Here is a 27,273-nt window from a genome sequence, read left to right on the forward strand (position 1 = left end):
TAAGTTAGCATAAAGCTCAGCAGTGTAGTCCCGAAGGTGCAAATAGAAGCAAATGTAAGAGATTTTATTGAAGATGCGTGTCAGGTGAGGGTGGGGTGTGCAGCGGCCCCCGAGTGCCCTCCTGGGGTCGGCCCGTGGGTGCCGGGCCAGGCTCCGCAGCCTGCTGCAGACCCCGGGTCCCCTGGCTCAGGGTTCTGGCCCGGAACCTGTGGGTGATGGTGGGGTTCACCCTCTGTGCCCACAGGACAGCGCCCGGCCCCTCAGCTGCCTTCCTGGCCTCAGAAATGCCAGCCAGGAAACCTGTGTTGTATTTATTATGGTGGACATCGAGGTGTAGTGGCTGAAGATAAACCGCCACACGAACTTAGCATAAACACTGACTTCCCAAAACTTGCCAGATATTAAATATTTTTTTAAAAGTTTAACCAAGTGGCATGCCCCAACTGATTAAATTTTTATATTGTATCAACATATTAGACTAAACTGTTAATTTTGCTTTTTTATTTGTAGCTAAACCGTTTACGCAGCTGGTGAAGGAAATGCAGCTTCATCGAGAAGACTTTGAAATCATTAAAGTGATTGGAAGAGGTGCCTTTGGCGAGGTAAGGTAAAGCTTTGCTTTGCTTCCCGCGGCTGCCACTGCGGGTAACTGCTGATGTTCTGAACACTGGCTTTGGATGAGTTACTGGTGTCGGTTGGAGAGCTTTTGGTGGACAAAATCCAAAAGAAAGAACTAAAAAGAAGAAAATAAAAACAAAAGTTTTTGATTGGTGAATTACTCTGAATTTGGTCTGGAACCAAAATTATTTCTCATAGAATTATAGATTTTTAAAAATCTATTGGTTAATCGAAAAATTTCTTGGCAATCTTTTTTTTTTAAATGCAGAGAGGGTAAAACAATGGCTATTCTCATTCTCATTATCTGTGGTTTACAGAGTTTACAAGTCAGAGTTGCTCTGCTTTGGGGAAGAGGCAGATCGGACCAGAGCTGGGGGTGGGTGGGGGCTCCTGGAGTGCTTGTTTCCAGAAGGACTTGTGCGGCCTCTGGAGGTTGACCTGCTGTGGTTGGGGATGGGCAGCGATTTGGGGAGCCCTGCACTGGGGTGGAAGCGGCCTGGGAGGCTGTGGCCCTTGCAGAGGGCACCCCACCCCCCTGTTTCCAGTGCCCTCCCCCGCAGTTATTTCTGTTGTCGTCCCCCTCTCCCCACTCCCCCAGGTTACAGTTCATCACATTGAGAGCTTTGGTTCCTAAACTTAGGAGTACATTAACATCTCTGCTTTCCATCCCTAGGAAGTACTCGCTGGCTACCGACAGAGAGCTTTTATTTTTTTTAATGCAGTTTTATTGAGATGTATTTAGATACCATATAAACCGTCCAAAGTATACAATTACTGGCTCACAGTATCATCACATAGTTGTGCAAACATGCCTATGATCAATTTTAGAACATTTTCGTTACTCCAGAAAAGAAATAAAAAAGAAAACCCAAATGCTCCCATACCCCTTATCTCCCTGTTCCAGTTTGCTAATGCTGCCATTATGCAAAGTACCAGAAATGGATTGGCTTTTATAAAGGGGGTTTATTTGGTTACAAATTTACAGTCCTAAGGCCATAAAAGTGCCCAAAGTAAGGCATCCACAAGAAGATACCTTCACTGAAAAAAGGCCGATGGCGTTCGGAACACTTCTGTCAGATGGGGCTGGCATCTGCTGGTCCTTTGCTCTCAGGTTGTTTCAAAAATGGCTTTCTCCAAAATGTCTCTGGGTTTCTCTTAGCTTAGCATCTCCAGATGTCCTTCTGTCTGCATCTCAGAGCGTCAGCAAGCATCTCAGTCTCTCCAGAAGTCTCTCTTACCTGCTCTTGGGGCATTTTGTCCTCTCTTAGCTTCTGCAGAGGAAACTCTGGACTAGCATCTCAAAACGTTAGCAAGCGTCTGGGTCTCTCTCAGCTCTCAACTACTTCAGTGAACTAATCAAGCCCTACCCTGAATGGGCGGGGTCAAATCTCCATGGAAACGTTCAATCAAGAGGTCACACCCTAATTAAAAAGAGGAATAAGTCTGCCCCCACAAGATTGCCTTAAAGAACATGGCTTTTGGGGGGACATAATATATCCAAACTGGCACACCCCTCTAGTATTAACTCCTAGTGTTGTTGCGGTACATTTGTTGCTGTTGATGAAAGAATATTAAGCTATTACTGTTAACTACAGTCCATAGTTTGCAAAAGGTACATTTTTTCCCATATATCCCTCCATTAATTCTTTACAATAGTGTCATACATTTTGTTCTAGTTTATGAAAGAACTTTTTTTATTTGTGCAGTTAATCACAGACGTTATCCACCACAAGATTGACTGTGTTATACATTCCCATGTTTTAACCTCCAGCTTTCCTTCTGGTGACAGATGTGACTCTAAACTTCCCTTTTCCACCACATTCACTACTGTCAGTTATTCTCACAATAACGTGCTACTGTCACCTCTATCCATTTCCAAACATTTAAGTTCAACCTAGTCAAACATTCTGCACATATTAAACAACCTCTCCCCATTATTTAACCTCATTCTTTTTTTTAACAGATATTTCTTTTTTTTTAATATTCATTCTATTGAGATATATTCACATACCACGCAGTCGTACAAAAATCGTACATTCGATAGTTCACAGTACCATTACATAGTTGTACATTCATCACCAAAATCAATCCCTGACACCTTCATTACCACAGACACAGGAATGACAAGAATAATAATTAAAGTGAAAAAGAGCAATTAAAGTAAAAAAGAACACTGGGTGCCTTTGTTTGTTTGTTTTGTTTGTTTCCTTCCCCCATTTTTCTACTCATCCATCCATAAACTAGACAAAGGGGAATGTGGTCCTTGTGTTAGCCTCATTCTTGATCCTGGTAACCTATATTCTATATTTTATATCTATGAGTTTACATATAATTAGTTGTATAAGTGAGATCATACAATATTTGTCCATTTGTATCTTGACTTATTTCACTTAACATAATGTCCTCAAGGTTAATCCACGTTATTGCATGCTTCAGGGCTTATTCCTTCTGCTGAGTAATATTCCGTTGTCTGTATATACCACATACCACATTTTGTTTATCCATGTAATTGTTGATGGACACTTGGATTGTTTCCATCTCTTGGCAATTGTGAATAATGCCACTGTGAACACCGGTGTGCAAATGTCTGTTTGTGTCTGTGCTTTCAGGTCTTCTGGGTATATCCTGACTAGTGGGATTGCCGGGTCATAAAGCAGTTCTATTATTAGCTTCCTAAGGAGTCGCCAAACTGTCTTCCACTGTGGCTGTACCGTTTTACATTCCTACCAGCAGTGAATAAGTGTTCCAAGTTCTCCACATCCTCTCCAACACTTGTAGTTTCCTGTTTGTTTAATAGTGGCCATTTCTGGTAGGTATGAGATTGTTCCAGTTTGCTAAAGCTGCTGTTATGCAAAATACCAAATGGACTGGCTTCTATAAAGGGGATTTATTAGGTTACAGATTTACAGTCCTAAGGCCATAAAAGTGTCCAAACTTAGGCATCAACAAGAGGATACCTTCACTGAAGAAAGGCCAGTGGCGTCTGGAGCCCCCAGCCACCCTGCCCTGCCCCTCCCCCTCCTTGTTCCGAAAGAAACAAAACTTTGCTAGGAAGCAATTTCAAATTTACAGAACAGTTGCATGAATAGAATGATTCCAAGATCACCAGCTTAAGCCTTTTCTAGAATTCCCTTTGTTGGTGTTTTGTTCCATTTGCTCTGTCTCCTGTGGGTGCTGTGGGTCTCCCTCCTCTCTCTGCCCCTCCCCCTCCCTCTCCCTCCATCCCCCCCCCTCCCCGGGTAATTTGTTCAGAACCATGAGAATAATTGGCCAGCGCCATGGTTCTTCACATACTTCAGTGTCTGTTCTCTAAGACTCGGGCTGGTCTTTCCTATGACCACATTCAGTTTCCAACTTGAATCAACTTTACTTCGACAGAAGCCTCTTCACCTAATCTCTGTCCTTGTGCTGGTTTTGTCAGCTGACCCGGTGGGGTCCTTCATGGCATTTTTCTTTTTTCTTTTTCCCTCTAGCATCAAGCATTACACCAGTTATCGTGTCCTGGAATCACTTTTTAAAGTTCTATAAGAGTATTTTGATTTTTATTTCTTTGTTGAAATGTCTGATTTTGAAGGTATTTGAAAGATCATTACCTCTCTGAAATAATTAAGACTGCCTTTGTTCAGGAAGAAGCCTCTGGTAAACCAGACAACACTAGCTATAAATTATTTATTTTATAAGTGGTTATGTGGTAGAGAAAGCTTGTTCAACATGTAGGTTTTTTTTAGAATTAAATTTCATTTCTACATTTCACATCTGCGAACTCTTGATTTGACAAGTAGTTTTCCATGGACAGATAAATTTTTTTTCCTTCTACATATATTGTTTTTGAGTTTTAAAATTTTCTAGTTTACTCATTTACTTAAAATTTACATAAAAAGAAATGCACATATCTTAAATGTTGAATATTTTAATTAGAGAAGTGCATAAAGTGAAAACGAAAAATCATGCATAAAATAACAGGGTTCCCATATACCCTATTATGAACACCTTGCATTAGTGTGGTCCATTTGTCATGATTCATGAAAGCACATTTTTGTAATTGTGCTATTAACTATAGTCTTATCATTTACAGTAGGGTTTACTGTTTGTGTTGTACATTCCTATGTTTGTCTTAAAATTTTTACTCTGGTAACACATATACAACCTAAATTTTCCATTTTAACCACATTGAAATACATAATTCAGTGCTGTTAATTTATGTACACAATGTTGTGCTTTCATCACCACTATCCATTACCAAAACTTTCCATCAGCCCAAATGAAACTTTGTTCAATTTAAGCATTAACTCCCCATTCCCTACCCCTACCTTGGCCCCTGGTAACCTGTATTCTAATTTCTGACTCTATGAATTTGCTTATTCTAATTATTTTTTATCAGTGAGATCATACAGTATCCGTCCTTTTGTGTCTGGCTTATTTCGCTCAATGTGATGTCTTCAAGGCTCACCCACTTTGTAACATGGATCAGAACTTCGTCCTTTTTACGGCTGAATAATATTCTATTGTGTATATATACCACATTTTATTTATTCATTCACTGGTTGATGGACACTTGGGTTACTTCCATCTTTTGGCAATTGTGAATAGTGCTTCTATGAACTCTGCTGTGCAAATATCTGTTTGAGCCCCTGCTTTCAGTTCCTTTGGGTATATAGCAAGCATGGTAAGTCTATATTTAACTTTCTGAGGAACTGCCAAACTAGTGACTTTACATTCCTACCAGTAATGAGTGAGGATTCCTTGTTTCTCCACGTCTTCTCCACCACTTGTTATTTTTCCTTTTTCGAATAGTTGCCATTCTAGCAGGTATGTGATAGTATCTCGTTGTTGATTTGCTTTGCATTTCCTTAATGGCTAATAACATTGAGCATCTTTTCATGTCCTTTATAAGGTATAAATTCTTAAATATAGAAGACTATGCAAGTCTTCTGCCCATTTTTCAAAAAGCAGTTTTATTGCGATATATTCACACACCATATAGTCCATCCAAACTGTACAATCAGTGGCTTGCAGTATAATCACAAAGTTGTGCATTCATCACACAGTCAGTTGTAGAACACTTTCATTGCTCCAAAAACAAAAAAAAAGACGAGCAGCCCAAATAGAAACTTAGCATTTAATTGTCCCCACCTATTATTGACCCCTTGTTTGGGTATGGTACATTTGTTACTGTTGATGAAAGAATATTAAAATATTACCGTTAACTACTTTATGTAAAGTCCATACTTTACAACAGGTGCATTTTCCCCTATATACCACTCTGTTACTAACTTCTTGTAATCGTGACACATTTGTTCCAGCTCATGAAAGAACATTCTTATATTTGTACTATTGATCACAGTTGTCGTCTACCATGGGGTTCACTGTGTTATGCAATCCCATGTTTTATTCTCTAGCTTTCCTTCTAGTGACATAAATGACTCTAAACGTCCCCTTTCAGCCACAGTCACACACATAATTCAGTGCTGTTAATTACTGTGCCAGTTTGAATGTATTATGTCCCCCAAAACACCATTATCTTTGATGTAATTTTTTTTTTTTGGTTGAATTTTATTTTGAAATAAATTCAAACTCACAGGAACAGTTGGAAAAACAATACAAACCCCATACAAAGAACTCCAGCATACCCCAACCCCCCTCCCCCAATACCCGATCCACCCACTTTAACATCCTGTCACTCTACATTTTCTTTCTTTCCCTCCCTCCCTGTCTGTCATCCGTCATCTATTGCTCTGTCTTCTGAACATATGAGAGCTAGCTGTACACATCCTTGACAAATAATATAATTCACATATACATTTCCCATGAACAAGAACATTCATTTATGCAATCACGTTAAGCGCAACTAAGAAGTACAAGAAATTCAACATTGATACAAAGCTTACATTCTGTGTTTCATTTTTTTCTTATGTCTCAACTGTGTCCCTTTGAGCCTCCTCTCCTCCATCCTCAGATCCCATCCAGGATCATCCTTGGCATTTAATTGTCATTATCTATTGAGACTGTCTTTTTTTTTTTCTTTTCAATTGTGGAAACATACATACAGCATGAATCTTCCCATTCCAACCCCTCCCTAGCATTCCATTAGTGAGATCAGTCACATTCACATTGTTGCAATGCCATCACCTTTCCACCATCCATTACTAGAAATTTCCCCTCACCCCAAACAGAAACCCTACACTCATTTCTTATTAACTCCCCATTGCCCCTTCCCCCACTTCTCGTAACCCATACTCCATTTTTCATCTCTATGGTCATATTCTCTGATACTTTCTTTGTGTTTACGATGGGGCTTAAATTTAACGTCTTAAATCTATAATAATCTTGTTTTCTTTGATACCAACTTAACTTCAATAGGACACATAAACTGTGTTCCTATACCCCTCCATTCCCCCACCATTATGTAGTTCTTGTCAAAAATTACATATTTTATATTGAGTCGAAAACAACTGATTTATCATTACACTTTGTCTTTTAGATCCTGTAGGAAGTAAATAGTGGAGTTACAAAGCAAAAATACAGTAGTATTGGTATTTATATTTACCATGTGATATTTACTGGAAATCTTTATTTCTTCATGTGGTTTCAGTCAGTTGTTTAATGTCCCTTCCTTTCAGCTACACAGTTCCCTTTAGCATTTCTTATAGGACTGATCTACTGGTGATGAAGTCCCTCAGCTTTTGATTATCTGGGAATGTTTTCATTTCCCCCTCACTTTTAACCTCCAGGTGTTTGTAAATTTTCTAAGTCTCTGATGGTTATTGACTTCTATTTGTATTCTGTTGTGGTCAGAGAATGTGCTTTGAATAAATTCAATTTTTTTAAAAATTTATTGAGGCTTGTTTTATGTCCCAGCATATGGTCTATTCTGGAGAAAGTTCTGTGATCACTAGAGAAGAATGTGTATCCTGGTAATTTGGGATGTGATGTTCTATATATGTCTGTTAAATTTCTTTCTCTCTCTCTCTCTCTTTTCTTTGTTTCTTTGTCGGTAGGGTTCCCTTTAGTATCTGAAGTAGAGCAGGTCTTTTATTAGCAAAATCTCTCAGCATTTGTTTGTCTGTGAAAAATTTGAGCTCTCCCTCAAATTTGAAGGAGAGTTTTGCTGGATAAAGTAATCTTTTTTGGGAATTTTTCTCTCTCAGAGTTTTAAATATGTCATGCCACTGCCTTCTCGCCTCCATGGTGGCCACTGAGTAGTCACTACTTAGTCTTATGTTGTTTCCTTTGTATGTGGTGAGTTGTTTTTCTCATGCTGCTTTCAGAACTTGCTCCTTGTCTTCAGTATTTGACAGTCTGATCAGAATATGTCTCGGAGTGTGTTTATTTGGATTTATTCTATTTGGAGTTCACCGGGCATTTATGCTTTGTGTAATTATATTGTGTAGAAGGTTTGGGAAGTTTTCCCCAACAATTTCTTTGAATACTCTTTCTAGACCTTTACCCTTCTCTTCCCCTTCTGGGACACCAGTGAGTCTTAAATTTGGATGTTTTATTTTATTTGTCATATCCCTGAGATCCATTTCGATTTTTTCGATTTTTTTCCCCATTCTTTCTTTTGTTCTTTCATTTTCCATTCTGTGGTTCTCGAGGACGCTGATCCATTGTTCACCTTCCTCTAGTCTTGTACTATGAGTATCCAGAATCGTTTTAATTTGGCCAACAGTTTCTTTTATTTCCATAAGATCATCTATTTTTTTACTTATTCTTGCAAGTTCCTCTTTATGCTTTTCTTGGGTCTTCTTTATGTCCCTTATATCCTGTGCCATGCTCTCGTTGTTTGTCTTTAGTTCTTTCTTTGATTATTTGCTCCAAGTACTGTGTCTCCTCTGATCTTTTTGATTTGGGTGTTTGGGTTTGGATTATCCGTATCATCTGGTTTTATCATATGCTTTAAAATTTTCTTTTGTTTTTGGCCTCTTGGAATTTGCTTTACTTGATAGGGTTCTTTTGAGATATGAAGGATTATTGAAATACCAGTCTCTAATTTGTCAGATCTACAGCTTGGCGTACACTTTCTCTAAGTAACCAGCAGATGGTGTCCGCAAGTCACCTATTCCCCTCAAGTCAGTTCTGCCCAACTTTGTCTTTGTGGTGTGTGGGGGTCTGATTCTTGTGGGGTTCCATTGGTGCACTAAGTTTGGGTGTGTTATTGGTGCTGTCCACCCTGAACGTGGGGCATGTGTCTGAGCTGTTAGGGAGGCAGGGCAACTTTAATAATCAAACCTCCCGTGTGTTCTTGGAGATTTAAGGCTGTTCTAAGAGTTTAAACCTTCAGTTCGGTCTTGCCACAGATTGTCTCTGCCCCTGACCCACAAGTCCTTGGTATTGGTGTAGGGTCCCTGGGATTTCCAAGTGGGTCCCTCTTCCCAGCCATGCCCTTCTTAGGACCTCTGCTGAGGGACAGCTTTGCTATGTCACAAGTGGGCGTCATCCCTCAAGGGAAGTTCTGGTCCGCAGGGCCGTGGAGGGGCGTTCCCAGCCTGCTGTAAGGATGGCTGAATGGGGCGTGTTAATTTCCCCCTTTTCGTACAGCTCCGCCTTCCCACTTCCAGGACAGTTAGCTGTGGGTGCACTAAAGGCTATTGTCCACACCCGATTTTGTGACATGTGCTCGTGTTGCTAGAAACACTTTCTGTCCCATTGGGTCCCTTGGTGCGTCTCTGGGCTGTGGTGCCTGTGCCAGGCAGGAGTGTTCCCAGCCCGCTGTGAAGGTGGCTGCAAGGGGCGTGGTTTTTTTCCCCTTTCGGCTAACCTCTATTGTCCTCGCTCCGAGACTGTTAGCAGCGGGTGTATAAAAGGCTATCTTCCACGCCAGATGTCGAGGTATACGCACAGCCCGTTCCTGCCTTGCTTCACTGTGCGGTTCTCGCTGCTGTATCTGCAGTCACTTTTGGGTTTTTTTTTTTAAAAAAGAACTAGTTCATCTCCAAACGCCAACCCACAGTTTCCCCACACCGCAGCGTGGCTGCTGGACATTCAGCAGGCTCACTCACTCGTTTCCGAACACAGACTCCCGGTTTCACCAAGTGCACAGTCCCTGTGGATTTAGCAGACCTTGTCCAGCTTGTGCATCGCTGGAACTGGTGTTCTGGGTCACTTTCTGGCTTTTATGTAGTATTTTTCACAGAGGTGTTTTTTTTGCCTGTCTCACCTAGCCGCCATCTTAGGTTCTCCTGATGTAATCTTGTGGGGGCAGAGGTATCAGTGTTGATTAGATTGTACTTCTTTGAGTGTTTCCATGGAGATGCACCCCTTCCAACTGTGGGTGATGACTCTGATTGGATAATTTCCATGAAGGTGTTACCCCACCCATTTAGGGTGAGTCTAAATTAAATCACTGGAGCCATATAAATGAGCTGACAAACAGAAGGAACTCAGTGCAGCTGAGAGTGACATTTTGAAGAGGAGCTACAGTCAAGAGGGACACTTTGAAGAACACACTGGAACTGAGAGAGGAGCTTCAGCTTACAGAGACATTTTGGAGACGGCCTTTGAAAGCAGACTTTTGCTCCGGAGAAGCTAAGAGAGGACAAACGCCCCAAGAGCAACTAAGACTGACATTTTTGAGGAGCTGAAGCCTAGAGAGGAACGTTCTCGGAGAAAGCCATTTCCAACAGCATTAGCAAACTGGAACAATACACTCACCATGTTGTGATACCATCACCTCTGTCAGTCTCCAAATATTTACACCAACCTGATTAAAAATTCTGCACACATTAAGCGTCCACTTCCCACTCTCTATGCTCATTCTATCTCATGGTAATCTATATTCTAGATACATAGGTTACCAGGAAAAAAATGGGTTGTCTTTTATTCTTGAGTTGTAGGATTTCTTTTTATATTCCCCATATTAAACCTTTATCAGATATGTAGTTTCCAAATATTTTTTTCCATTGAGTAGGTTGTCTTTTTACCCTCATGATAAAGTCTTGTGATGCACCAAAGTTTTTAGTTTTGATGAGGTCCCATTTACCTGTTTTTTCTTGTGTTACTTGTGCTTTGGGTGTAACATAAGTTGAAGAAACTGTTACCTAACACAAGGTCCCAAAGATGCTTCCCTATGTTTCCTTCTAGCAGTTTGATAGTTCTGGTCTTGTTTTTAGATCTTTGATCCATTTTGGGTTGAATTTTGTATATGGTGTGAGGTAGGGGTCCTCCTTCACTCTATTGCATATGAATATCCAGTTTTCCCAGCACTATTTGTTGAGAAACTGTTCTTTCACAATTGAGTGGTGTGCTGGTTTGGATATTTTATATCCCCCACATGAGCCATGATCTTTTAATCCAATCTTGTGGCGTGGAGCCTTTTGATTGAATTTTGCCATGAAGATGTGACTCATCCAACTGTGGGTGAGAATGCTGATTGAATTATACCATGGAGGTGTGGACCCTGCCCACTCAGGATGGGTCTTGATTAGTTCCCTGGACTGCTTAAGAGAGCTCAAAAGCCATTTCTGATGGTTGGAGATGCTTGGAGATGCAGACAGAAGGACTTTGGAGATGCCAAGCTAGGAGATGAAGCCCAGAGTTTGCCCTCGAGAAGCTAAGAGAGGACACCTAGATGCTTAGAGAGAAATGCCCTGGGAGAAAGAAACAAGGACAGGAGCTGAGAGAGAGGAGTGAAGACAGAAGCCCAGAGACATTTTGGAGAAAGCCATTTTGAAACACAACCCAGGAGCAAAGGACCAGCAGCTGCCAGCCACATGCCTTCCCAGCCGACAAAGGTGTTCCTGACCCCATTGACCTTCCTTCAGTGAAGGGATCCTTGTGTTGATGGCCTTAGTTTGGACACTTTTATAGCCTTAGAACTGTAAAATTTGTTACATAATAAATCCCCTGTATAAAAGCCAATCCATTTCTGGTACTTTGCATAATGGCAGCTCTAGCAAACCGGAAAAAGTGGTCTTAACACCCTTTTCAAAAGTCCTTTGACCATAAGCCTGAGTATTTTCATCTGAACTCTCAGTTCAGTTCTTTTGGTCTATATGTCTGTCCTAGATATGTCCTTGGCCAGTATAATGCCATTTTGATTACTGTAGCTTTGTAATAAGTTTTAAGATTGGGATGTGTGAGTCCTCCAACTCCATTCTTTTTAATGATGGTGTTTGCTGTTTGAGGCCCCTTATCTTTCCATATAAATTTGATGATTGACTTTTCCATTTCTGCAAAGAAGGATATTGCGATTTGATTGGGATTGTTTTGAATCTGTAAATTGCTTTGGTTAGAATTGACATCTTAACAATAGTTAGTCTTCCAAGCTATGAATATGTAATGTTCTACCATTTTTTTAGGTCTTCTTTGATTTCTTTAGTAATGTCTTATAGATTTTTTGTGTACAAGTACTTTACATCCTTTGCTAGATTTATTCCTAGGTGTTTGATTCTCTTAGTTCTATTATTAATGGAATTTTTTCTTGACTACTTCTTAAGATTGTGCATCACTAGCGTATAGAAACACTACCAAGTTTTGCATATTGACTTTGTACCTGACACCTTGCTGAATTCATCTATTAGTTCAGTAGCTTTCTTGTGGATTTCTCAGAGTTTTTCTGTGTTATGGGATCATGCCATCTACAGATAGGAAGTTTCAGTTCTTCCTTTCCAATGTGGATACCTTTTTTTTTTTTAATAATCTTTAACTTGCTTTCATATCCTTTTTGCATGCTGATTCCACAGGGAACGTTTTGCTCATACCAGAATATATTATAACATTCACCCAATATTTTACCACCCTGGTTTTTTAAAATAGCAGTTAGTTTTGGCTTCACTGATCTTAATGATTTTCAGTTCCCTTGAGATTCCTCCTGAAAAACCCCGCAGGTAAAATGAATTACCTGGTAGCAGCTTGAGAGTTAAAGTTTACATTTTGTTCATTGGTATGTCTTTATTTTGCCACATAATGAATGAAAATTTGTGTCAGGAATGAGTAGGTCATTTCAATGGGATCAGTGTTGTGTGAGAGATTGTAATTATTTGGCATTTAAGCCACAGGCTTTTTACACTGAATCTAAAGGAACTAGTTGCACTTTTAACTGGCTGACAGTTATACATAAAATAGTCTAACTATTTTTAGTTATTTTAATTTTGGTTTAGCCTGACTTTTGTTCTTAAACATTTTTTGTTGTGAAATATAACATATATAGAGAAGAGTAATTAACAAGTATAGTTATAGAGCATATTTCAAAGTATGATACGGGTTACAGTTCCACAATTTCAGGTATTTCCTTCTAGCTGTTCTAGTATAGTAGAGCCTAAAAAGAAATATCTATGCAGTGATTGAGTAGTCATAATCATTTGTTGAATCCTATCTTCTCTGTTACAACTCCTCCCTCTCATTTGATCATTCTCTCAATCTTCAGGGATATTTGGGCAATGACCATTCTAACTTCTTCATGTTGAAAAGGGGTGTTGGCATTATGGGGTAGGGAGATACCCAGTTTGGATGGCTTTTAATTCTTTATTTCGCCCAGTGGCTCTAGCTAGAACTTCCAGTACAATGTTGAATAACGGTGGCGACATTGGGCGTCTTTGTCTTGTTCCTGATCTTAGAGAGAAAGCTTTCAGTCTTTCACCATTGAGTATGATGTTAGCAGCAGGATTTTCATATTTGCCCTTTCTCGTGTTGAGGAAGTTTCCTTCTATTCCTAGCTTTCTGAGTGTTTTTATCAAGATGCAGTGCTGGATTTTGTCACATGCCTTTTCTGCATCCATCATGTGGATTCCGTTCTCTGTTCTGTTAATGTGCTGTGTAACATTTATTGATTTTCTTATGTTAAACCACCCTTGCATACACGAGATAAATCCCACTTCCTCATGGTGTATAATTCTTTTGAAGTGCTTTTGGATTCAGTTTGCTGGTATTTTGTTGAGGAATTTTGCATCTGTATTCATAAGGGATATTATGCAGTAGTTTTCTTGTGGTATCTTTATCTGTCTTTGGTATGAGGGTGATGTTGGCCTCATAGAATGAGTTAGGGAGTGTTCCCTCCTCTTCAGTTTTTTTGGAAGTCTTTGAGCAGGATTGGTGTTAATTTTTCTTGGAATGTTTGATCAAATTCCCTTGTGAAGCCATCTGGTCCTAGGCAATTGATTTCTATTGTTGTTGGGGAAGACACGTTGTATGATTTCAGTATTTTTGAATTTATTGAAACTTGTTTTGTGACCTAACGTATGGTCTGTCCTAGAGAATGATCCATGGGCCAGAGAAGAATGTGTATCTGCTGCTGTGGGTGAAATGTCCTAAATATGTCAGTTGGATCTAGTTGGTTTAGAGTATTGTTCAAGTCTTCTGTTTCCTTATTGCTCTTCTGCCTGAATCTTCTATCCATTATTGAAAGTGGTGTATTGAAATATTGTACTATTAATGTAGAACTGTCAGTTTCTCCCTTCCAGTCTGTCGAGATTTGCTTCATATATTTTGGGGCTCTGCCGTTAGGTGCATATATATTTATAATTGTTATGTCTTCTTGTTGAACTAACCTCTTCATCAAGATATGATGACCCTCTTTGTCCCTTGTAACAGTTTTTGACTTAAAGTCTATTCCGTCTGATTTTAGTATAGCTATCCCAGCTTTCTTTTACGTGGTATATATTTTTTCCATCCTTTCTTTTTCAACCTCCTTATACTTTGAATTTAAGGTAAGTCTCTTTTAAATAGTGTATAGTTGGGTCACACTTTTTTATCCACTCTGCCAATCTCTGCTTTTGACTGGGGAGTCTCATCTATTTATGTTTAAAGTATCTACTGATAATGCAGGACTTTCTTCTGCCATTTTGCTATTTTGTGTTTGTAAGCCTTAAACTTTTTTTGACTCTCCATTCTTCTGCTAATACCTGCTTTCATATTTATTTGCTTTTTTATATGGTTGTACCATTTTGAGTCCCTCATTTCTTTCTGAATATATTCATTTTCTCTGTGGTTGCCATATGGTAAAAATTTAACATCCTAAATCTATAACAACCATATTTGATTTGATATCAACTTATTTTCAATAGAATGCACATGCACTGTTCCTATACCCCTCCTTCCCCTCCTCTTTTTTTTTTTGTACTTGTTACAGACTGCATGCTTGTACCTTAAATGTCCAAAACCACTGTTTATCATATTTTTATGCATTTTTGTTCTTGCTCCTCTGAAAGTAAGAAGCAGATTTACATAACAAAGTATACAACAATACTGGCATTTATAATCTTTTCAGAGGTCTTTTTTATGCCACTTGGATCCACTGTCTACATCCTTTCCTTTCATTCTGGAGAACTCCCTTTAGCATGGCTTGTAGGGCAGGCCTAGTGGTGACAAACTCCCTCGGCTTTTGTTTTTCTGGGAATGTCTTTACTCTATCCCTCGGTTTTGAAGGAAAATCTTACTGGACGTAAAATTCTTGGTTGGCAGTTGTTTTCTTTCAGCGCTTGGATATTTCTTACTACTGTCTTCTTGTCTCTATGGTTTCTGACGAGAAATCGGCATTTAATCTTACGGGATCCCATTGTTCATAACTGGTTTTCTCTTGCAGCTTTTGAAACTCTCTCCTTGTCCCTGGAGAATTTTATTACTAGGTATCTAGTGTGGTTCTCTGAGCTTATTCTGTTTGGGGTTTGTGGGGCTTCTTGAATGCTCACATTCATGTCTTTCATTAAATTTGGGGAGTTTTGTGCCATTATTTCTTTGAATAAATATCTTGCCTGGCCCTTTCTCTTCCTTCTCCTTCTGGGACTTCCATAATGTGTATTATCGGTGTGCCTGGTGGGGTCCCACAAGCCTCTCAGGCTCTGTTTGTTCTTTTTGGTTCTGTCTTCTTTCTGCTCCCCAGCGTCAGTCATTTCAGTTGTCTGAGTTCACTGATTCTTTCTTGTGCCCCCTGCACTCTGACATTGAATCCATGCAGGGAATTTCTCGTCTCGGTTACCGTGGCCTGCGCTGTGGCATTTGCCTGGGAATCCCCGTGGCGTTCATGGGTCATTTTCCTCATAGTCCTTTGGTTCTTTCTCCATGTTTTCCCCAAAGTCTGGTCCTCTTTATTCACGGTTTCTTGATTTTTGTCTTGTTCTTTCAGATGGGCCGTCATTCCCTGTTTTCTTTGTCTTGTACTCTTTATCGCACACTATACATTTTAATATTTTAACGTGTTTCCTCTCGGAGTTAGTCCCTTGGCTGTCCATTAAGATTGTATCCCGCTGTTGACATGACAGGTTTTCTTGAATGCCAGGAGCTAATCAAAACCAACAAACCAAGGCGTAGAAACACCTTTCACTCTTTGCAGATTGGCTCTGCTTTGGCTGGTGTGTCCTCCTTCCACATATTTTATCAGAGCTGTTCCTGCATTTTTTGGAAATAGCCTGTGTCCTGATAGACCTCCCCTGAAGAATTAAGCTTGCCAACAAAAGTTTAGAATGTTCTGCATCTCATTTTCAGTGAGATCTGCTCAGTTCCTGGGGCTTTTCATCTTTAGAATTTCAGTTTCCCTTAAGATTTGTCAACTCTGCCATTCCCTTTCGTTAGACCATTTCATTAGTAAGGACTATGCAGCTGGTTTCTACACTGATAACTCACCTACCTAGGTTACAGCTAGTTTCCAGGAAGAAAAAGTTGGTTCTAAATGGAAGAAAAGAGCAGTAACAAAGTGTGTGTAGAGTTCTTATTCTTTTGCACGTAGGAGTGACTGCTAAGCCTTGCTGAAGATGTGCTTATTTGTAGTTTATTCAGGACAGTAGCAAGCTTTGGCTGCGGTTTCTGAGACCATAGCTAATAAAGAACAGCGTATGTGTGATGAGAGAGGGTGACGTCGAGAGAGATGACCCAGGACGATTTCAGTCAACACAGCAGGGGAGGGCGAGGTCCCGCGTGGGAGCCACGAGGCGCGGGCGGGGACTCTGGGCTGTGTCGGGGTGTGCATGCTGTGGCCGACCCCACCGTTGGGACCAGGGAGGATTATATTTAATGAAGACCAGAATTATCACTAGTGTGAGGGGGCCTGAGAGTGAGATGGAGCTCACCCTCAGTGGTTAGTGTTGTGTTGGAGACTTGGGCCAGTGAATGATGGATTTACATGCCCTGAGAAGCTGCAGACACTGTGACGGGTGTTGGTAGTGGTGGAAGAGCTCATTCAGGATTTGGAGGATACTGGGCAGTCCGGGTGGACTTCCTGGAAGAGGTGGCATTTGAGCTGTGCCTTGAGTTATGGCTGACAGCTAACACACCGTGTGCCAGCCACGTGCCTGACCCTGTCCTAAGCACATGTAATGTACTGACTCATCTGATTGTAACAGCCATCTTGAGGTCCGTCTGCCGTTATCCCCATCTTTATTAAAGAAGTGGATTTGCCCAAGTCTCCACTCCAGAGCCCATAGGTTAATCCCTATGCTGTGAAGACAGATTCCAGACGGAAAGGAGTGGAGGTGGGGAAGTGAGAGTGGGAATGAGTGGGGTGCGTTATCCAGGCAGGAGGGTCTGAGCGCCGCCTCCTGAAGGTGCAGAGTTCAGTGACCCTCCTGTCCCGGTGCTCAGGGCTGGGTGTTTTGAACCAAGCAGGTGATAGCGTTAACGTTGCAGCGTGATCAAAACCCAAGTTTGGATGCTTAAAAGGACAAATCTTTATTTGTGTAGAAACTTCCACTTTCCTGAGCGGCTCCTTTTTCTAGGATTCCAGGCAATGGAGCTGTTACTCTAGATTTATGAGAATCTGCTAGCCTTTAGGTCCAGTAACCAAGTTTTTGGTTAACTAGCATTTGTATTCCAGGTTGCAGTTGTCAAAATGAAGAGCACTGAACGAATTTATGCAATGAAGATCCTCAACAAGTGGGAAATGCTTAAAAGAGCAGAGGTAAGTACCGATTGTCCCCCTGAAAACAGTGAAAATGGGGTTTCACGTGGAAGGTCAGTGACAGTGAGGCCCGGCTCCGTCCCTTGACGAGCACGAGCTGCATCTGTCCGTCGGGTCTCCCCGTCCTGGGCGTCTGTGGCTCTCTGTGCTTGCGTTGTTGTTTATTTGTTTACTAGACCGTCTGCTGAGCCTTCACCCTGAGTGTATCAGCCAGGTGTTTGTTTACCATAAGGGTAAACTGAAATCTTCACACAAGTTTCAGAGTATTTGTAGCAGTTCTGCTCCATATGCAAAAGAAATTACTGCATTTGGAGCTTACTTACATTCAGAAATGTTGTTACACTTCCTCTTAGAGGGAGAATGAAGATTCTAAATAAAAATCGCTCCTTTTCCGAGTTCCGACTCAGCCCCCCAGGGACTGTTCCGGGTCCTGACCAGCTCCCACCAGCCTCATGCAGCCCAGGGTCTCCCCTCCTACTCGGCTGAGACCCGTGAGCCCAGGCCTTTCCCGGGGGCGGCCCATCCTCTGTGTCCTTCCTCGCCCTCTCGGGTGCAGAGCCCCCTTCTTCCCAGCCGACCTCCTGGTTCCCTTCTTACGCGCTCTGCTCTCGTTATGCTCCAGCCCTCTCATGGGCTCTGTCCCTCTGCCGGAATGCACTCTCCTCCTGCCCTCCTGGCCACTCGGCCCTGTTGCTCTCTGACCTTGGCAGAGGGTCATCTGCACGCGGGGCGGTCCCTGTGCAGCCCAGCAGCTGGGCTCCCCCCCGCCACGGGGCCGGTGCTTCTCTGGTCAGGGGCCTCCTGGCTCCCGACTCCCGCAGTGTTTTCTCAGCCTCTGGCCTCCTGGACTTCGCCCCAGCACTTGTCACCAGTGGCCACCTCCTCCTTTGAAAGCCCTTCTTTGGTTTCTAGCTTTTCTCAGCTCAGCACTCAGAACCCTCCTCATTCCCTTCCGTGTCCCTTCTTCCTACAAAAATTTAGCAGGCACTTTGCCCTTTTGTCCTGGAATTCTTACCTGTTCTGCTGATGATAGCTGCAGCCTGAAGCAGGTAACTCCCCTTTGTTTAGGCCTAGTCTCTCTCCTAAGCTTTGGCTCTCCATTGACGCAGCAGGTGTCCCTCTGGCCCCTCAGGTTCATCTGCTCTAACCGTTCGTGGCCGGGTCTCCTTCCCCACCCCTCCCCATTGTCCTCTCTCCCTGCGGTGCACCTGCACCACGGCGCACACCCACCTGCTGCCCAGAACGTGCAAGGTGGGGGCTGAGTGGCCACCAAGCCTGCAGCGGCCTAGGACGGACCCCACCCACGTTCCAGCCTCCTGCAGTCTTCCTTCCATTCCGAGCCGGCGGCCTCCTCTGCCACCCTCAGCACCATCAGCTTCCTCCTCGCAGGCCTTCAGCCTGCTTCTCCACCTCCACACCTCCTCAGCCCCTGCAGCTGCTCCTCATGTCACCACCAGACCTTTGGGGAACGCAGAAAACCAACAAAGTCGTTCTTACGTGGGGATGGCAAGTAGCTGCTATCACATGAGAGAGGTAGAGGCATAATGAGTTTCAGGAAAGAAATGTTAGTAGCAAATTCCATTCAGGACTGTGTTTTCACAGGGAGTGATTGATTTGTGAGAGAAAATAGCTAAGCCATGTGCTTATCCTAGAAGGTGTAGGAAACGGGATACGTTGTGAATATTTAATTCTGGTCATGGGTAATTTATTTTTTTACTCTTACTTAATAGGCTTATTTTAAGCATTCAGTTTTACAATATCAACTTCTAACATCTCCTTTAGAAGCTTCGCAGCATAACATAAACAAGAAGGTGGGCACTGGAAGGGTTGCTAAGTGGAATATACACAATCTAGTATATCCCGTCTTTTTTGGTCATAAAAAATACTAAAAGTTTTTCTGTGTGTTCTTTTTTAAAACAATAAAGCTGCTGGAATAGTCTGTACATTTCGTGTCTGTGGGTCGCCGTGCTGGTGATCCCGTTGCAGAACAGGCTTTTTCCTGAGAGCTGATGGGCAGGTCCTGGTGGAAGCGTGTTGGGACGCTGTTGGGTCCGCGGGCAGCCCCGGAGCCTCTCTAACCTGCGAAATGAGGCCGCCCTGTGTGTGGTGCCACTGGGCTTGGTGCATCGATCCCAGGTCCCCTCCACCGTCCCATGGCCGGCCCCGTGGTGCCTGCATGGCCACTGGCAACCCCGGAGCACCTTGTCTCCAGACATCTGGGTGGTAGTGAGCTGGTGGTTGCGCTGTGTGGGGTTTCTCGTCCTGTTACGGGTGGGTGCTGTCGGGACATACCTGTCTGTCGCAATCATTTTTGTTTTGGACAGTAGGAAACATAGATGTTGTAAAGGTCACTCAGGTGAGGGGATACACAGGAATCAGTCCAGCACCTTCCGTAAGCAGCCCTCAGGAAGCAGCATCTTTATTTTTGTTCAGCTTTGCAAGTTTGAAATATAGGGAAGAGTTGACATCACGTTATATGCTAAATAAGGAGAAAGTTTTGTTTTAGCTGTGCCAAAGACCTGGCTCCTTTTATGTGTAGAGGCCTCCTGTGCATTAAAGTAGATTTTTTTTAACCATGGCCGCCTTCTGTCATCTGCTGCTGGCAGTCGTCTTCATCGGGGCTCGCACTGTGACCGTGTGCATCAGTTCACCACGAGGGAATCACGGTTCTTAAAGTAACTGACTCAGCTCAGTATACAGGTGGCCGTCTGTTCTGCCAGCCACGGGTTGCTAGTGGGTGGGACGAGACCAAGGAGGGCAGACGCCTGGGCGGCCACACCGTGGGGGTCCCTCGAGCAGCCAGGCGGTGGCGCTGGGTGGGAGCAGCCCAGGAGGGACACTGCTGCCCACATCTGCGTGAGTGTGGTGGAGCCTCAGGTGTTGCGCAGGTGGCCTGTGGGGGGCGGGGGGAGGCGCCTGGAGGAAGGCAGGCACGTGGGAGGTGGGGGTGCAGGAGCGGAACCAAGAGATGCTCAGCCTTTCAGTGACTGTAGGGGCTGGTGGTGCTGGGGGACAGCGAGGAGCAAGTGGGGGCGGGGGCTTGGGAGGAGAAGCGGGTGTGCTGGGTTCCAGGCTCTGCTCTGCAGGCTCTTTCCGGATGGGCACAGACCGGTTTCCCCTTGATTCCTGCAGACAGCCTGTTTCCGAGAGGAGCGCGACGTGCTGGTCAACGGCGACTGCCAGTGGATCACCACGCTGCACTATGCCTTCCAGGACGAGAACCACCTGGTACGTGTGCACCCACCCCCCAGAGCTCGGCACACAGGCACTCGGACTGCCCTCGGTGCACGGATGTTTGACGAGATAAACGGGTTTGTTTTCATGTGGTCACCACCATGTGGACTTTAAAAATTAGGCTTGTGGGGTTATTCATTCTGTTTTTCTCTGATCACTAGGTAGTCTGCATGTTGTTTGTGGAATTTATTACTTTTAAAGCATCCTCTATCTTGAACTGCGCTGAAGTGTGAGAAGCTGCTGCGGGGTGTGGGGTGGGGTGGCTGACACGCCTGGGCCTGTGCGTTGCATTTGCTGACGGAGCGTCAGAGCGCGCTGTGCTGGGTCTGCGGGCCTGTTCTCCGTAGTCGAGCTGCTTCTGGGGAACCTTCCAGAAGACAATTCTGCTTCCATATTCTTGTCACTTTTTTATTGTTCTGACTTGGGATGGGACTTAGTTTTGATACTGAATGATCATCTTTGTGATTCTCGTGTAGATAGTGTTCCTTTTAGTGAGCGGAGATGCCTAGTAGAACACAGACCAAGACAACTGCTTTTATAGGCAGAAGGGACCTTTGGACCCAGGCAGTGAGTGACTCACAGGCACCTTTAGTGTTCAGGATTTCTGATTCTGAGAATGGACTTCCCAGGTTGCATAAACCTGAGAAGGTTCCCTCGGTTGGCCCTGGGTGGACAGGGACCTGTGCAGGCCTCGGAGGAGCCTCAGGTTAACCCCTCTGCCTGCCCGGCCGGTGCGGCTTCAGCCAGCACAGCCCAGAGCAGGACGTGGGACCCACACCCTGAGGCCCACAGCAAGCAGAACAGCCAGGGATGCTTTCATTCATCCGAAAGAACCTTTCTCATGGCAAGCAATCCCTTAGATCCGGAGGTCCAGGACAGTGTGAATCTGTTTTGTTACACCCTTTATTTAGAGTTTGAAAACCATCTGTCTCAGCAGAAGAGGCAGCTGGCATGTGTCAAGCATTTGTGATGTGCTGGGCCTGTGGGCTGTCTCCTTCTGTCTTCCCGGTGACCCTGGGTGTCGCGCCTTCAGACTCAGCCACTTTATAAGCGGGGACCTGGGCGCAGGTGCCGGTGGTGGAGCCAGGAACCCCGCTGCTCCCGATTGCGGGGTGCACTGCCCCGCCCCCTTCCTCGTGCAGCTGCGGGTGTCTCCAGGTAAACCCCTTGACTTCCTGGAGCAGCGCACCTGCTCAGAGTACTGGGGGGACTGTCCCTGGTCCCCACCCAGTTTCGGTCACATCCACATGACGTTTCCAGGGAGCACTCGGCAGCATGGGTCTGTACAGAGGGAAGGTAATGCTTTGAGTTTTGTTTCTGATACTTTTCCTGAAAACAGCACCGTGTGCTTCTGTATGAAACGTCCAGGCTCACTGGGACCATCCTAAGTTGAGCCAAAGAGATTAGAAATCCCTGCAAAGAAGCCGTCTTTTCTGGAGAAATGCATCTTGGGTTTTTGGAGTTGCCCCTTTTTGGAGTACGAGGAAATGAAGCTTTGTAGCTTTCTAGCACGTGGACGTGGCACTGGTGGCCTGGATCTGCCGCCCCCCCATGCTGCCCACAGCAGGGGCTGGACTCCGGACCAGTGCGGCCACAGCCCACAGGAGGAGGGGACAGGCCTGGAGGCTCGGGTTCCTGCCCTCCGTGCACGCACCCCAGGATCATGGCAGACTCCTCCGGTCATCATTTTAGTGCCCAGCACCCCACAAATCTAGTTCATGTTATGATTTTTATCATACGTATTTAAACTTGGAGTTTTGTAAAACTCAAACCTGTCTTGCCAGTAACTGAAAGGGTGTTGCCGTGTTGACCAAACTCATACTCTTTGTGTCATGACAGAGGAAATACCTGGGTTAGTCCACATCTCAAAAACGTGTTTCTACCTGTCTGCCTTCTAAGCCCTTGCAGTTTCCTTTCGGGAGGCCGTCAGTCAGACTGAGCGCTGCTGTAATACGTTTTTTGTTTTCTTTTTAGATTTCTAGGTGGACATGGAAACCATCGAGGGTCAGCTCAATGTTATGCTGGACCCACTCCTGCTGCTTTCTTTTGGGGTCTAACGTGTGTCCATCTTTATGTAGGCAGAAGTAATTCCAGAGGTTTTAGGTCTGCACCGTCCGTTTACCTCATTTCCCCCAGGCCTCGTGCCTTCCCCACTCGCTCCGCTCTCCTGAGCCAACCGAAGTGCCTTCCCCTGTGACAGCCTCCCAGCCCCCTCTCCAGCCCCCTTGCCCCTCGCCCTCCCATCACTCTGCAGGGGGTGTGTCCTGGCAGTGGTGTGGGGCCTCCTGCGGGGTCCAGCCTCAGCCCACTGCCCTCCTTGTGCACTGATCACGCTCGCCCTTCTCCGGGCCCTTTCTGCGTGCTGTCCCTTTGTCTGGGAGACGACCCCCAGGCCATCACAAGCCTGGCTCCCGCCTGTTCTTCGGGCCTCTGCTCAGACGCTGGCGCCTTGTGGCTGTCCGTCTGACCATCCACGCCGGGCAGCCCCCAGCCATGCTCTGTGTACTGTGCGTTTTCGTTTTCTTCCTGGCAATTGTCATGGCATGCTTGTGCTCCTCAGTGCTCAGTGTCAGCCCCATAGAGGAGTGTTCTAGTTTGCTAATGCTGCCAGAATGCAAAACACCAGAGATGGATTGGCTTTTATAAGAGGGGGTTTATTTGGTTACACAGTTACAGTCTTAAGGCCGTAAAGTGTCCAAGGTAACACATCAGCAATCGGGTACCTTCACTGGAGGATGGCCAGTGGTGTCCAGAAAACCTCTGTTAGCTGGGAAGGCACGTGGCTGGCGTCTGCTCCAAAGTTCTGGTTTCAAAATGGCTTTCTCCCAGGACGTTCCTCTCTAGGCTGCAGTTCCTCAAAAATGTCATTCTTAGTTGCACTTGGCGTTATTTGTCCTCTCTTAGCTTCTCTGGAGCAAAAGTCTGCTTTCAAAGGCCATCTCCAAAATGTCTCTGTAAGCTTCAGCTTCTCTCTCAGCTCCTCTGCTTTCTTCAAATTGTCCCTCTTGGCTGTAGCTCCTCTTCAGAACATCACTCACAGCTGCACTGAGTTCCCTCTGCCTGTCAGCTCATTTATATGGCGCCACTGATCAAGGCCCACCCTGAATGGGGGGTGCCATGCCTCCATGGAAATATCTCATCAGACTCATCACCTACAGCTGGGTGGGGCACATTCCAAGCAAATCTAATCAGCCCCACAAGACTACATCAAAGATAATGGCGTTTGGGGGGCATAATACATTCAAACCGGCACAAGGAGGAACTGGCCAGCCCATGCCTGTCAGTGTCACCGTCCCCAGTGGTGCCAGCCAGTCTGCCACCGAGAGAGAGTGAAGGATGGTTGAAAGAACCGACTCCATGAACTCTGTGTGACAGGAACTGTGCGAGGTGTGGGAGAGGCAGGAAAACGAGCAGTGACTCCCCGTGGACCGAGGGGTGTGGGTGGGCAGAGTCGGGGGCCTCCCAGAGGAGGTGCCCAAGGTGGCCACGAAAGCCGCGGTCCGAGGCAGGAGAGGCTGCCCGGGAAGCAGCTGAACGAAACCTCCCTTCGTTTTCCTGCCTCTAGCCCGTCCCCACCCCTGTGCTCGGACAGGCCCAGGGCCCTCCCCTCTGTGGCACGAGTTTCTTGTCCAGGAGACTCCCGTGTGGAAGTCCATGGCCAAGGGTCCGGCCACCCGCGCTCAGACCTGAGCTCCGTCAGTGGCGCTGGGAGACTGGGCCTGTCGCCACCCAGCCTTGGCTGGTGGCTGCGGGAGCTCTGCTGTGGGGCCGGCCGGAGAGCACTCCAGGCTCACGAGCTGCCGGAAGACGGGGCGTGCTTGTGCTTGGTGGACGGGGGCTGCTGGTTCTCCTGGAGGTGCGCTGTGGGTGTGAAATGACAGCGCCCCTGCTGCGTCGGGAAGGCATGCTGTTCCCTCCTGGGTGCATTGTTGTGTCCCAGGAGGTGATGGGTGTGGGCTGAGGTGGCCCCCGCGTGGGAGGCGGGTGGCAAGGGGCACGGTCAGCCTGGTGGCCTGGAGCCAAGGTGGCAGGGGAAGGCCTTTGGGAAGATTTAACCCAAGAGGGTGATGTGTCGGATTTGCCTTTTAAAAAGACCATGGGATTTATTGTGAAGAACGGGCTGGAGGTGGGCTTGAAGGGAGGCACTCAGAGCAGTGGGGAGGCCGGCGAGTAAGCCAGGCACGGGGAGCGCGTGGCCTGGGGGGACTCGGGGCCTGTTGGGAGGTGGAACAGTGGAGTGGTAGGGATGGTGCCGCGTTTCGGAGTAGGACCCCTGGGGTGCTGGGAGCCCATCGCTGGGAGAGGCACCCCAGGAGGAGGTGCAGGCCGCGTGGGAGCCCCCAGACATCCCATTAGGACACAGGGGCTATGGGGCACCTGGGTCGGCAGCTGGGCAGTGCCTCTGGGCTGCATGAGATTGTTTGTTTTCTCTCCCGTTCGCTCAGAAGTACAGAGCACGCTGACTGAGCTGGCCCCTCCTGCTCTCACACCTTCCTCGTGGGATAATAAAACTTACTCGAAATGTGGTCAAAATCTCTTTTGTGCTTTCTAAAGCACTGGAAAACTGATTCCTTAAATTTCTTGTGTTGTATGCCTGCAAGTGTCTCTTATTTTTATTTGATTGATCTCTAGAGCGAGTACTCAAGAGTGAGGATTTCCGCGTTTGACCCACAGTGGTCGGAGTTGTCCGGCCTGAGTCCACACACCTTCCCGCTGCCCCCTCCCACTGATCCCCATTTCCTACACCTCATTCCCAGGGAAGTTTGCCCTTCAGTTGCCTGGTTTTGTGGTGACTAAATACCCTGTTCTCTCCTCTCCTCTTCCTGATTTGTAGTACTTAGTCATGGATTACTATGTGGGTGGTGATTTGCTGACCCTGCTCAGTAAATTTGAAGACAAGCTGCCAGAGGACATGGCGAGATTCTACATCGGTGAGATGGTGTTGGCCATCGATTCCATCCATCAGCTGCATTACGTGCACAGGTAACCAGCTTCTCATGTATTCTCTGGAAACCGCGTCCGGGTGCTGTTTCCAAGGGTCTGGGACCCCGGGCTGTGAGTCACGCTCCAAGCCCACCACAGCGTGGAGATGTGCCCGCATCACTGCCCTGGTGCCTGGCAGACGCCGGCCATCCTCGTCACCACTGTGATGACGTCACGCCCGTGGCCGAAGCCACCTCGTGTTGGGTATTTGACACCGCTCAGCCTCTCCCCTGCCAATACCCCCGCAGGAGAGGCCTGCCCAGCCCCGGGGCCCCCGCAGGTCCTGATCCCACGGCCTGTGCTTCCACTGCTCCCCCTCGGTTCCTCGCTGACCCTTGTAGGGCCACAGCCCTGTCACCCCACCCGGCCCTCGGGGAAGACTGGGCTGAGGGCTCGGATTCAGTGATTGTACCGCTGTCTGCTGAGCGTCTCCATGCTGGGGGCACTGTGAAGTGGGGTCCCCCTCCTGCCTTGCTGTGCCCACCCGCTCTGCTGCCAGGCAGCCCCGTCCTGCCTCCACGTCCCTCTCTTTCAGGGCTCAGTCCTTTGTTCTACTTTGTTTTTTTCTCTTTTTATTTTTACTTTTAATCCAAGTAATATCTTATAAATAATTTTGAAAAATTCAGGTAGTTCTGTGGGGCTTATAGTGAAGAATGTGTCTCCACCCTGTCACGCCCCGATTCCACTCTCTCCAGGTAACTGCTACACATTTTTTCAGCTGGTTCTTCTAGTTTTTTCCTTCATATTTCTAAATAAAAGGCTTGTGTTGCTATTTTTGTAATTTATTTTTTGGCATAGAGAACATCTATTACATAACACATCACACTCACACACACTCACACGTACACAACTAGGACATACACTCTCCTCGCCCCCCACCCCCATCATCCTCCCATTAGGAAAACAGTAACTTTTGGTTGAATCAGTATTTGGTGTTTATAATATAATGACTATAAAAGTCACAGATGAGCTTGGAGTATAAGTAGTTATAGTTCTTCTATAAATTGTTTTCTCAGCAGTTAATAATCGTCTTGCCTTTTCATTTGCTTAGTTTTCTATGTAGCTGTCACTGATTATCCCTAAGTAGTATGGCCGAATTATAAAACTCGGTACATTCAGACGTAACAGGTCGTTCCTCACCTCTCAGCCTTCCAGAGCTTTCCATTGTCCTGTTCTTTCTGCTTTGGTTGCTCTTTAAACTTGTACCATTTTCATTCTGAGATCTCTTGTCAAGTGAGGAGATGCCCTTCTCTTCTGAAACTGGATCTTTTGTGTTCTGAAGCTCATGAAAGAGGAAGCTTTTTCTCATTTTATCCTTGGATTTGGTAGCACGTTCTGCCAGTAGTTTCTGGAAAAGGAGGGCTTGTGATATTATCTTTTGAGACTCACCTGTCTAAAAATACCTTTTATTCTTTGCACTTGCATGATTGATGGTTTATCTGGTCTGGAATTCCAGGTTGGAAACTGCCTTCCCCATGGGGCCTTGAAGCCTTAGCTCCCGCCGTCTCCGAGGCCGCTGCGATGCCCACGGCGTTGTGTGGTGATCTGTCTAATCTGTTGAGATTCTTTTTATTCCTGCTATTTTGGAGTGTCCTGAAGATTCTCTCTTGGTC

At 45.4% G+C, this 27,273-nt stretch overlaps 1 protein-coding gene across 2 annotated transcripts in view; it reads left to right on the forward strand.

The window, feature by feature from the left end:
• CDC42BPB (CDC42 binding protein kinase beta) overlaps positions 1-27,273 on the forward strand; it is a 158,096-nt gene that overhangs the window by 59,050 nt on the left and 71,773 nt on the right. For both annotated transcript variants that reach the window (XR_005216176.1, XM_037831783.1), the window contains exons 2-5: positions 511-602; positions 17,360-17,443; positions 20,576-20,671; positions 25,512-25,660. Coding sequence is in view for 1 of the 2 variants with exons in the window: in XM_037831783.1 (XP_037687711.1) it covers positions 511-602; positions 17,360-17,443; positions 20,576-20,671; positions 25,512-25,660 (421 nt within the window). In the remaining variant the exon portion in view is untranslated. The remainder of the gene's footprint in view (positions 1-510; positions 603-17,359; positions 17,444-20,575; positions 20,672-25,511; positions 25,661-27,273) is intronic.

The sequence above is a fragment of the Choloepus didactylus genome, chromosome 4 (assembly GCF_015220235.1).
Source record: "Choloepus didactylus isolate mChoDid1 chromosome 4, mChoDid1.pri, whole genome shotgun sequence".
NCBI lineage: Eukaryota > Metazoa > Chordata > Mammalia > Pilosa > Megalonychidae > Choloepus > Choloepus didactylus.